Raw genomic sequence first — 12,227 nt, 5'->3', positions numbered from 1 at the left:
TATTTAAAAATTAATAACATTGGTTGCTCCCAGGGAGTGGGGGAATTTTCCCTGTGTACTCTTTGTACCTTCCAACTTACAAACCGCGGGAACTTATTACCTAAGTATATGTTTCATGAATTGTAAATGATGAATGCAGGTAAAGGTTGCATAGTGGTTATTGCTACAAATAACAAGTGATGATAAAAGTAGAGTCCCAAACAAGGGAAAGAAGGTTAAAAGATTAAGTATTACTGGAGTAAAAGTTAAGCAAATGAGGGTACACACTCAATTCTTTTAGTGTGTTTTATCAACTCCACACAACAACCACTGTTAGATAATTTTATGTACAACTAAGAAAGAAGACATGTTGGTGACTTAACCTCAATGCTTTCTTTAAATTTAAATTTTATTTAAAATTTAACCTGGCTGGGGATTTAGCTCAGTGGTTCTGCTGCCTGCTTTGCAAATGCAAAGTCCTGAGTTTGATCCCTGGTACCAAAAAAAAAAAAAGTAAAATTTATCCTCATTGAAATAACTCTTTTAGACTCATTTGGACATGCCTGGTTTTTTAAAATCAAGAATCACTCAGGGCCAGGGATTTAGGTCAGTGGAACCACACCTACCTCACAAGCGAAAGGTCCTGAGTTTGATCCCTCATACAGGAAAAAAAAAAAAAAAATCACTCATATATGCCAGAAAAGAAAAGAGGAAAATATGGAAAATAAATAAATTGATTTGTTCAGGTATTCCTAAAACTTCTTCACATTCAGAGCTGGACACTGAGTCACTGAGGTCTACACAGAACCACTTTGTGCCTTCAGGGAATGGTGACACAGCCATTGCAGGAGTCCTCCGCTGCTGTTTCTGGAGTTTCTTTCCAAGCACTGACATCTGCAAAACCCCAGGGTACATAATCTCAGCAAGTATCCTCACAAGGAGGAGGGGCCCTCAAAGGCAGGGCTTCGGGAAGGTGATTAGATTATGGGGTTAGCTGACTTGCTGTTGGAAGGTGTGGCGTGGTCAGAAGAAATGAGTCACTGAGGGCATGACCTGGATGGATGTATCATACACTGCTTCCCCACCACCATCACAATTTGAGCAGTTTCTCTGCTTTGTCTTCTGCCACACTATGCTGCCTTACAGCCAGACAATCCTGGACTAAAAATGAGAGCCAAAATAAACTACTACCCCTTTAAATGTGGGTGTTGGGTATTGTGTCTCAGTGATGAAAAAGTGACTGAGACAGATTTTGGTACAGGAAGTGGCTCTGCTGCTGCGCCTATCCAACCATTTTGGTTCCAAAGTCTTTGGAAATGGTTCATGGGAGGAGCTTGGAAAGGTTTGGAGATGCTGGCTGGAGAAGCCCTACACTGCTGTAAACTGAGCATGATGGGAGAGGTCAGAAGACCAGAACGTGGACAAAAAACAGACTGTGAAGACCAGGATCAGGAGGTTTCAGGTGGTAACAAGGACTCCAGTGGCAGCTGGACTCCAGGCCATGTGTATTATGCTCTGCAGAAAATTTGTCTACATTTTTCCCATGTCCCGAGACTTTGAGGGGAATTCAAATGAAGGGCAGTAGATTCATTTATCTTAGCAGAGGAAATTTCAAGAGAGCCCAAAATTCAGGTTGTGGCATAGGTACTGTTGTGGGCATTTAGCCAGATCTACTTTGAGTAACAAGAGCAAATGGAGGCCAGGGATTTAGCTCAGTGGTTCTGCCACCTGCCTTGCAAGTGCAAGGACCTGAGAGAGAGAGAGAGAGAGACAGAGACAGAGAGACAGAGACAGAGAGAACGGGCAACTTCTGGGAAGATGGCGGAGTGGTGAGGAGCAGAGTGGTAAGCAGCAGAGAAAGGCCTGAGTTTTGGTGTCCTTACACTGAAATATAGCAGTACAAGAAGGAAGAGGAAAGTGGGTCCTTGGGACCCAGGAAGGATCAGAGTCGAGAACTGATGTCTACTGGGAGAGTGAAGAGAGAGACTTTAATGAAGAGGAGGGAGGTACCAAACAGTGCTCTCTCCCAAAGCCCAGGACTGCAGATGCACAGTGACTACTGATAACGGGACACCTCCACAGAGAAATGCATCAATGGAATGAAGCAGTGGATGAATTGCATGCAGCAGTTGGTGAGTTATCCAGATTCAGGCCTTACCCAGGAGAGGGTGATTGGCTGGTAGCCATCTTGGAGAGGGGCCAACTGAGCTTGGAACTCAGAGCAGCTGCAGGTAGACTCCATCTAGTGGTTTCCAGTGCCTCCATGTAGGTGCTGAGTTCAAGACAGCAGGAGTTCAGGGAGTGTAGTTCAAGCCATCAGGAAACACATGGACTGTTGTAGGCTCAAAGAATCCGGTTCCAGTCTCATAGCCAGAAACCGGCCTGAACTTCAGAGGAACTAAAAGGGCAGGCCGGGCGAGGGATTTTGCTGCCTGCCTCCCAAGTGGAAAGTCCAGAGTTCAGTACCCAGTACAAAAAAAGTGGGGGAGCAGGCTGGCTGGGATTATCCACTTTCCCACTGTGGAGCTGCAGCTGGCTTGCTGGGATTAATCAACTTGACTCTGTCTGCCCACACTGCCTAACAGTGACAGCAGGGACACAACTTGAACTGGACGTTTTTGGGTTTTTCATTTTTTTTCTGTTTTTCCTCCTTTCTGGATGTTATTTTGTTTCATTTTTTTCTCAATTGTTTGAACACAGTTTCTAGGGTTATTTTGTTCTTCTGTTCTTGTTTTTATTTTTTCCTTTTCTCTTTCCTGTCTTCATCAGTTTCCTAAAGTTTGTCCTCCAGCCTTGTTCCTGACCTCTTCCTCTTCTTCTGTTTCTTACCCAACCCCTATTAAATCTTTTCCCGTAAGGGTATAAAAGCTATATTGGGCCAGGGATTTAGCTCAGTGGTTCCACTGCCTGCCTCGCAAGCACAAGGTCCTTAGTTCAATCCCTGGTAGGAAAAAGCCATATTAAAGGCTACAATTTGTCATTTTCTAGGCTGTATTTGATGCTATTGTCATTGTTGATTATACTGCTTTAGCCAAGGCGACATAATTGTGCTAATCAGCTGTTCCTCCTGGTATACCAAGACTGAGATTGCCTAAGCGTCTTAAAAAAAAAAACCTATGGGCCAGTGCCAAAAAACTGGCAGCTGGGCCAAGTAGGCAGAAACTTCTCATCTCCAATAAACTGCAGAGGCAGAATCCTGCAACAGACTCAAAACCCAAAAGCTAGCTATACCTGGAAGATGCTTCTGAGAAGTAGTCATTTCATAAGGGTTCTGAATACTAGAGATAAAGCTACTCACCACAAGCAATTTACAAGCATCAACTCAGGAATCAAACCTCAAAAAAAGGGAAAAAAGAAAAAGAAAAGAAAATGAGAAGACACTTAAACAAGATGCAACCCCCACAGACTTTCAGTTCACCAAAGGCAAACCCCAGGGCCAATGCCATGGAACAGTCTGAAAGCCACCCACCTGGATTCTCTGAAGCAGTAAGAGCAGAAGTAACAGGTGATCAGGTGAACAGGCCCTAGAAAAAAATCAAAGCAAAAATAATTTCCCAGATAACTCCAAAGAGGGTTACCAGAATGAAAGATACAGATAAAAAAAATAGTGGAGCTCAGGAACATGATGGAAGCCATGAATGCCCAGCACAGGAAAGAAATGGAATCCATGAAACAGATTCAAACAGATATCCAGGAGATTAAAAGCTCCATTGAAAGTGGAGCAAAATGAACTAACATGAGAACAGAGTATCAGATACAGAAGACAGGTTTGCAGTTAGCAATGAGAAAAAGAGAGATTTCTTAAAAATAGCAAGGGACCATAAGAAATCAATTCAGCAGCTAGATGATGCAAAGAAGAATAACGTAAGATTGACTGGAGTCAATGAAAAAGCAGGAGACAGCATAAATGATAGAAAAAGAAAAAAATTTGTTCTCAGAAGTAATGGCAAAAAACTTCCCAAACAGGGAAAAGGAATCTGGCATACAGATAAGTGAGGTGTACAGAACTCCAATTAGCCATGGTCAATAAAAGTTTTTCCCAAGGCATATAACAAACAGTGAAGATTACAGAAATTCAACAGAAGGACATATCTTTAAAAGCCGTTAGAGGGCCAGGGATCTAGCTCAGTGGTGCCACCACCTGCCTAACAAGTGTAAGGTCCTGAGTTCGTACCCCTCCCACCAAAGCCGTTAGAGAAAAGAAACAAATCACCTCTAAAGGAAAACCAATCAGAATCACAGCAGACCTCTCAACACAAACTCTCAAGTCAAGGAGAGCTTGGAGTGAAATATTTCAAGCCCTAAAGGAAAACAACCTCCAACCCAGATTGATGTACCCTGCAAAAATATCCTTCAAAATTGATGAAATAAAATATTTACATGACAAAGAACATCTGAAAAAATTTATGACCACTAAACAAGCACTACAAAATGTTCTGAAAGATATTCTAGAAAGAGACAATAAGAATCACAACTCCGTGAACCCAAACAGAATGAATCCATGCAGCAAGGCAAGAAATTAAACAGAAAAGGAAAGAAGGAAGCCAACAGCAGGAAAATAATATGACAGAGATAAGACAGTACATATCAGTTATAACCAATGTTAATGATCTCAATTCACCAATCAAAAGAAACAGACTGTCAAGAAGCAAGATCCAACAATATGCTACATATACAAAACACATTTATTTATTTATTTTGGTTTTTTGGTTTTTTGAGATAGGGTCTCACTATGTAGTTGAGACTGACCTGGAACTCACTATGTAGCCCAGGCTGGTCTCAAACTCTCAGCGATCCACCGCCTCAGCCTCCCAAATGCTGGGATTACAGGTGTGTGCCACCACGCCCAGCACAAGAAACACATTTAATTGAAAAACATTCACAGACTGAAAGTCAAAGGATGGAAAACAATAATCCATGTGACAGTAAACCAGAAAAAAGCAGGGGTAGCTATTCTATTGCAGACAAAGTGGATTTCAAGCGAAGACTGATTAAGAAAGATGAAGAAGGTCACTACATCCTGGTAAAGGGAACAATCCAAGAGGAAGAGATAACAATCCTAAATATATATGCACCAAATAGCAGTGCACCTATCTACATAAAACAAATATTAACAGACATGAAAAATCATATAAGCACTAATACAGTTGTAATGCGGGACCTCAATACCCTACTGTCACACATAGACAGATCAACCAGAACCCCCCAAAAAAATCAACATTATAATTTGACCAAACTTTTGAATAAATGGACTTAGTAGATGTCTACAGAGTATTCTACCCCATAACATCAGAATACACTTTCTTCTCAGCTGCACATGGAACCTTCTCCAAAACAGACCATATGCTAGCTCACAGAACATGCTTAAGTAAATCTAAAGGAACTGAAACAGTCTCATGCATATTGTCAGACCATAGTGCAATGAAATCGGAAATCAACAGCAAAAGAAATAACAAGAACTTCATAAACACATGAAAATCAAATAACACCCTCCTGAACAACCAATGGGTCACAGATGAAATTAAAGAAGAAATCAGACAATTTCTACAGTTAAATGATAATGACAATACAACATACCAGAACTTATGGGATGCAATGAAAGCAGTCCAACAAGAGAAATTTATAGCAGTGAATTCCCATATCAGGAAAACAGAGTGGGTTCAAATAAACAACCTTTATTCAACTTCTAGAAAAAGAAAAACAAGTCAAGACCAAAGCTCATATGGGGGAAGAAATTATAAAAATCATAGCAGAAATTAATGCAATGGAGACTAAGAAAATAATACAAAGAATCAATGAATGGAACAGTTGGTTCTTTGAAAGATTAAATAAAATCAACAAACCCTTAGCCAACCTTATCAAAAAAAGGAAAGAGGGACTGGGGATTTAGCTCAGTGGCACTGTGTCTGCCTTGCAAGTGCAAGGTTCCCCTGGTACAGAAAAAAAAAAAAAAGAAAGAAAGAAAGAAAGGGGGCCAGGGATTTAGCTTAGTGGTTCTGCCACCTGCCTCGAAAGTGCAAGTTCTGAAGTTTGATCCCTGGTAACAAACAAACAAACAAATAAGAAAGGGAAGATTCAAATCCAAGCAAATAGAAATGAAAAGGGTGAAATCACTACAGATCCTTCAGAGATCCAAAAGATCATCAATATCTACTTCGAGAACCTGTATTCTAATAAGATGGAAAATACAGAAGAAATGGACAGATTCCTAGATACATATGAATTACCAAAACTGAATCAAGAAGACATAGAAATTCTAAATAAACCAGTATCAGCCAATGAAAGTGAATATGTAATTTATTTATTGATTGATCTTTTTTCTTATGTAGCCCAGGCTGGTCTTGAACTCACTCACAATCCTCCTACCTCAGCCTCCCAAGTGCTGGGATTACAGGCATGTGCCACCATGTCCAGCTGACTATGTAATTTAAAAACTACCAATAAAGAAAAGCCCTGGCCGGGGATTTAGCTCAGTGGTTCTGGTGCCTGCCTTGCAAGCACAAGGAACCAAGTTCGATCCCCAGTACCAAAAAAAATGAAAGAAAGAAAAGCCCTAGCCCTGATGGATCCTGATGGATTCACTGCTGAATTCTACAAGAAATTTAGAGAAGACCTGATGCCGCTACTCCTCAAACTCTTTACTTAAATTGAAAGAGAAGCAATATTCCCAAATTCATTCCTGGAAGCATTACCCTGATTCTAAAACCAGAGAAGGATCCAACCAAAAAGAAGAATTACAGGCTCATCTCCTTAATGAATATAGATGCAAATATCCTCAATAAGATACTGGCAAACAGAATGCAGCAAATCATCAAGGTTATACACCATGATCAAGTTGCATTTATCCCAGGGATACAGGGATGGTTCAACATACGCAAATCAATAAATGTAATACACTATATTAACAGTGGTGGTGGGGAGCAAATGGCACACTTGAGTGATATAAAATATTTTAAGTTTCACCAGAAAGGAAGCTCTTATAAAACAGAACCCTATAAATTTATAGTAGAGGAGAGCTTGTTTGCTAAAAAGACTAGTATGGGGCCAGGCTTGGTGGTGCACACCTGTGTTCCCAGCACTCCAGTGGCTGAGGCAGGAAGATTGCTGTGAGTTTGAGCCCAGTGTGGACTACTTAGTAAGTTCAAGGCCACCCTGAACTATATATGGAGACCTTTTCTTAAAAAATAAAAAGAAGCCAATTTTTAAAGAGCCAATTACTTTGCCTCAGAATAATACAGAAAATGCCTCAAGGGCATGGGAGGAATCCAAAAGACCCATCCTTCGCAGGCTAAAAGGTAGAAAAGTAGAAGTCTTTGCTTTAAGAAGAGAGCCCCTGAAACCGGGCGTTGTGGCACATGCCTGTAATCCCAGCACTCCGGAGGCTGCGGCAGGAGGATTGCTGTGAGTTCAAGACCAGCCTGGACAACACAATGAGTTCCAGGTCAATCTCAACTACATAGTGAGACCCTATCTCAAAAAACAAAAAACAAACAAACAAAAAAAGGAGAGCCCCTGGGCCAGGGATATAGCTCAGCATTACAGTGTATGCCTGCCTGGCAAGTGTAAGGTCCTCAGTTAGATTCCCAGTATGAAGGGGGAATAAAAAGGAGAGCAAGAGATCCTGGACACCCTGATTCAGAAAGGTTATATAGGAAATTGGCTTCCGGGATTCTATTCACAGTGCTCAGCCTCCAGGTACCTGCTTGCCCTTGGGTTTGATCTGTGGTACAAAAAGAATAAAAAACAGTACCCCAACTTAGGAAATGTAAAAATGTTCATCTTGAAGTATGTAAAATATGGTATGATTACAGACAATAATATTAATATAGATATGGTATTAATATAGATAATAGGTAAGTTAATTAGATATCTTGTAGACAGGGACCTCCTCAAGGCCTCAGTCCTCAAGGTGTCAGCCCTCCAGGAGCCAACACAGAAAGGAGCCAACGTGGAGAAACACTGAGGCACATTTGCTGGTTCCATCAAGATTACTGGACAGAGCTGTTAAAGTTTCAGAGATCCTGCCATGGATTCATCACTCTTGAATCAAGAAGGCCCATCACAATTGATAGAGCTCTCTACCAGACAAAATGGCCCCAACAGTCCTACATTCTAAAATAGCTCCTGTTCCTAAAATGGTTCCCGCTTATGGAAATGAGCCATTTGGGGTGGGGGGAGTGAAACCTAGCCCCTCTGGAGAAGCAAAACCTAACTTATTGCTCCACCCTGCTACCCACGTGATCCTCCCCCTTCCACATCATCCGGGGTCCAGCTGCTCAACTCTCATAGTACTTTCCCCAATGCACCGCACTATATAAACTTCACCCCAGTTAGTCTTGCTCTTTCATCATTGTTCAAGGTAGCCCAGCAGCTTCCTCCCAATAAAGCCTTGCCTCGTGTGCTCCTGTTTCAGCTCATTTTCTTTCAACCATGACTCCTGAGAGGCCCACACTGAGGAGACAACTCCCTTAAAGATCACCCTGAGGAGACAACACACTCAAAGCCCTGCTTCTGTCACTCCAGCCACTGACAGGCCAACACAGGGCTGAAGCCTGAGGACCTCAACCCATGAGCCATTGCCATGCTTTCCAGACCTGGTCTTTCCCTGACACCTTTATTGACAACCTCATAGTGACTGCCTTTATTCTTGACATAGGCTTAATAACTGTTACTCCAGAGGATTGGAATATTTTCTAAAGACGTTGCCTCTTAGCTATATGTTGGGGTTTTATGCTGACGTTTTCTATTCTATCTTGTTTAGATTGATTCAGAAAAACCTGACACTGGTAGTGTCCTACGTGACTGGAAAATGTGGATAGGTGCTTTATTAGGACCTCTCTTTGGTATCCTCATGTTATTAACAATCACTCTGTGCTTTATAAATTGGTTCATACGCTTTATTTCTCAATGCCTTAACTCCATTAAGATCCAAGAATCATACCAAATGATGGTAACTTCAAGGTCTGATGCTTACACTTACTCGTGTAAAAACACAGACCAGCAAACAAGTTGAAGATTCAACTGTAATAAAAAAAGAGGTGGAAATGAACAGAGAAATGATTTCTGACCAGAAGGCGCCTATGCTGCAGCTAACCAGGTAGTAAACAAAAGGCTCCTCCTAGCTCTGACCCCTCCTGCACCTAAAACATGTCTGGCATGTCTGAGTGAGACCTGGACGTGTTTTCCTCCACTGTCTTTTGTTCTCAGTAGGGTTTCTGTGACCCCTGCTTCCCTCCATATATAAATAAGATGAATCCTAGTGTACCTTTCTATCCAATTGTTTAAGCGGACTGTATCTACCTCAACCAATGAACTAATGTTGAATGTCTTGCCACTGCATCACCCCTCCTTTCCCAAATCTACATAAACCTTGTTCACCCCCAAAACGGTACTGATCACTTTGTGAAGAAGTCCCTAGGCAATCTGCTAGCGAAACAAACCTGCCTCCAAATTCCAGGGTGTGTACTTGATTCTTCTCCGCCTGACTCTTTTATACTACCTAGAGCTACAACACTGCCAGTTATATTTGCTACAATAGTATAAATATTAGTATAATATTTATAATATAGCAGAAATAGTATACTTTCCCGACTGTCTAAGCTTGTGTTTTTTCTTTTGGTTTTTTGAGACAGTACTAGAGACAGCTAAATTAGAAACATTATAGGCAGTCAGATAGGGCCAGGCCCTGAAAGAAGCCAGTATAGAACACAAGTAGTGGGATGGAGGCAGGATCTCTAAGACAGAGATGAAATGACTATGCCTACTTCCCCAGCGATAAACAATAATGACTGATATTCCAAATAGGCCTCAATCACCTGAGTGGAGGACGAAGTCATTGATGACCCATCCCTTCCAGGAAAGGTATTTGTTCTTTATGTGACTTGTTTCCCCACTGAATCAACGTCACCTAAGTGACTCCACCTGTAACCTTATTAGTTGACCATAGTTTTGACCCCCCTTATACCTACCTTATGATTTCGTACCCATCTCGTGATTTTGCTCTATAGAGCCTCCCCTGTAAGTGGAGTGCATGGCAACCCACTTTCCAGGTGACCTTCTGTATCATAGAAGCTATTTTACCCTCAATAAATATTTCCTAACCTTAATGCCCGTTGTTCCTAGAATTCATTCTTCAGTTTTAGAGAACACAAACTCGGCATATCTGACATCTAACAGGTTGGGAGTTATAATATTTCCCTTGTATCATTTGGAGGTCCTGTATGACCCCTAGATCAATAGGGTCTTGCTCTGCAGTTCAAGCTGGCCTTGAACTCCCTATGTAGCCCCTGCTGGTTTTCTAATCTGATCCTTGAATTTTAGAAAGACATAACATTGATCTCCTATATGGAAAAGAAAAACAAAGTAGTACTGATACTGTCGACATTACACCATGATAATAAGATTGATAGTGAAGCCAGGACTATAATCTCAGCACTCAGGAGGCTGAGTCAGGAGGATCACCACAAGATCAAGGCCAGCCTGGGCTACACAGTGAGTTCAAGGTCAGTCTGGAATAAGTAGGGAGACCCTGTCTCAAACAAAACCTTCTGATTCTTTATCTTAGGCAACACTACCACCATCTGCCAAGCAACTCGTCTTGTGAAACACCCTCTAGTCTTGGCAATCCACCTCTGCTGGGCTACCCACATACTGCCTGGTATCCATTTTATGATCGCTACTTGGGGGGAAGCCTTTGCCAGACATCAGGCTTTCACAAATGTGTGCCACTCTCCCTCTCCCACTCCCCAGCAGTGTCACAGCCAGAGAGATCTTTTACCAACACACACCGGAGCATGTTAACCTGCTTCAAAGTCCTAGGATGACAGATGATCCCTTTTGGGAAAATCATCTCTTTTTTGGAGACTATTTATAAAAAACAAAACTGAGTTATAACACTGGAAATGTCACTTAGTGATAGAGCACTTGCCTAGCAGGCCTGAGTCCCTGGGTTCAATCCCTCACACCTACAGGGGGGGAAAAAAAAGGTCATAGGGGCCAGGGATTTAGCTCAGGGGTTCCACCGCCTGCCTTGCAAGCAAAAGGCTCTGAATTCAATCCCCTGTACCAAAAAAATAACCAAAACAAAAACAAAAGCCTGTAATCCACCTGTGGCAATCAAACCTAATAATCTGAATTAAGGAGATGACTAAATTGGACAGGTACTTGTAGTCCAAACTACTCGGGAGGCTGAGGCAGGGGGATCTCTTGAGTCCAGGAGTTAGAGGCCAGCCTGGGTAACACAGGAAAACTCCTCAAAACACAAAACTCCTGCAAAGCAAGCTCACTGTACATCATCACTGCACTGCTCAGCACATCACTGTTTAATGAAAAATTTGGAATAAAAATGAGTTAACTCATATTTGACCACTTGTCATACATTTGTCAACCATGTTCTAAGCATGTATCGTCTCACTTAATTCTCAAGATAACTCTAACAAGGTAGCACAAGGCTATAATTCAGTGCCTCCTTGAGGTCCCACAGTGATTCTGTATTCTCTAAGCCTATAACCTAGGTTTATCTGACACCTTTTTTTTTTTTAACCACTCCAAGTAATCAGTACACAGGACACTGGGCGTGGACTTGTGGGATATTAAAAATTACGATTATAAATACTATTTCACAATGTGGAAAATGCTTATATTTAATGCTATGTGAAAGCGTGAGACAAAGTACAACATCATTATTCTTTTAAAATATACAAAAAAAAAGTACATGAAAAAGCCTGGAAGTAAATAAAAGATTAAATGATGAGGGGGCAGAACTGGAAATACTTTTTTCAACTGTGCAGCTTCTAAATTTTACTTTAACGAACTGAAAACTCCTATCACGCCTTCCTGTTACGTAAAGGACAAAAACCTGTTACCCCATCGCCCCCCCTTTCACGCCCCCCAGGATCAAGGAGAAGCCCCAGCCACGCAACCACCGTGCGAAGCGCAGCTCCAGGTCACCCGTGGGTGCGCACGTGACCCAGCCGCGTGACTCCGCCCATGTACACAGGGCACGCCCCGCGCACGCGCCGCTCCCTTAAAAGGCTGAGCACGCGGCGATTCCATCTGCCTCTCCGGTAGGTGTCGGTGAGCTGTGTCTCATCTCAGCCGCAGGTCATTTCATCCTGAGTGCTTGTCCGCGCTTGACACCCGAGGAATCAAGAGCGTGGGGCGGCCCCTTACCTTCTGGATTCGCTTCAGCGCCATCCTTCCGGTTTCTCGGGACCTCGCGGCCCGGCGGGGCTGCCCGCGGCGGCCCG

At 42.3% G+C, this 12,227-nt stretch overlaps 1 protein-coding gene across 8 annotated transcripts in view; it reads right to left on the bottom strand.

Moving 5' to 3' along the window:
- Positions 1-12,221, bottom strand: part of Ube2d4 (ubiquitin conjugating enzyme E2 D4 (putative)) — a 32,762-nt gene extending 20,541 nt beyond the window's left edge. For 2 of the 8 annotated variants that reach the window (XM_033764915.1, XM_010624951.3), the window contains exons 1-4: positions 12,151-12,184; positions 3,449-3,503; positions 3,278-3,314; positions 2,138-2,251 (exon numbers count right to left, since the gene is read on the bottom strand). In XM_033764915.1, coding sequence (XP_033620806.1) covers positions 2,138-2,221 — 84 coding nt within the window. In that variant the 5' untranslated portion in view covers positions 2,222-2,251; positions 3,278-3,314; positions 3,449-3,503; positions 12,151-12,184. Of the gene's footprint in view, positions 1-2,137; positions 2,373-3,277; positions 3,315-3,448; positions 3,504-12,150 lie in introns of those variants that run through there. The other 6 variants (XM_010624946.3, XM_010624950.2, XM_010624954.3 and 3 more) reach the window with 6 other exon arrangements.
- Between the last annotated feature and the right edge of the window lie 6 nt (positions 12,222-12,227).

Source organism: Fukomys damarensis, unplaced genomic scaffold (assembly GCF_012274545.1).
Source record: "Fukomys damarensis isolate Sample0158 unplaced genomic scaffold, DMR_v1.0_HiC HiC_scaffold_17, whole genome shotgun sequence".
Classification (NCBI taxonomy): Eukaryota; Metazoa; Chordata; class Mammalia; order Rodentia; family Bathyergidae; genus Fukomys; species Fukomys damarensis.
The sequence above is the reverse complement of the archived record's forward strand: the minus strand, read 5'-3'. Positions and strand labels throughout refer to the sequence as shown.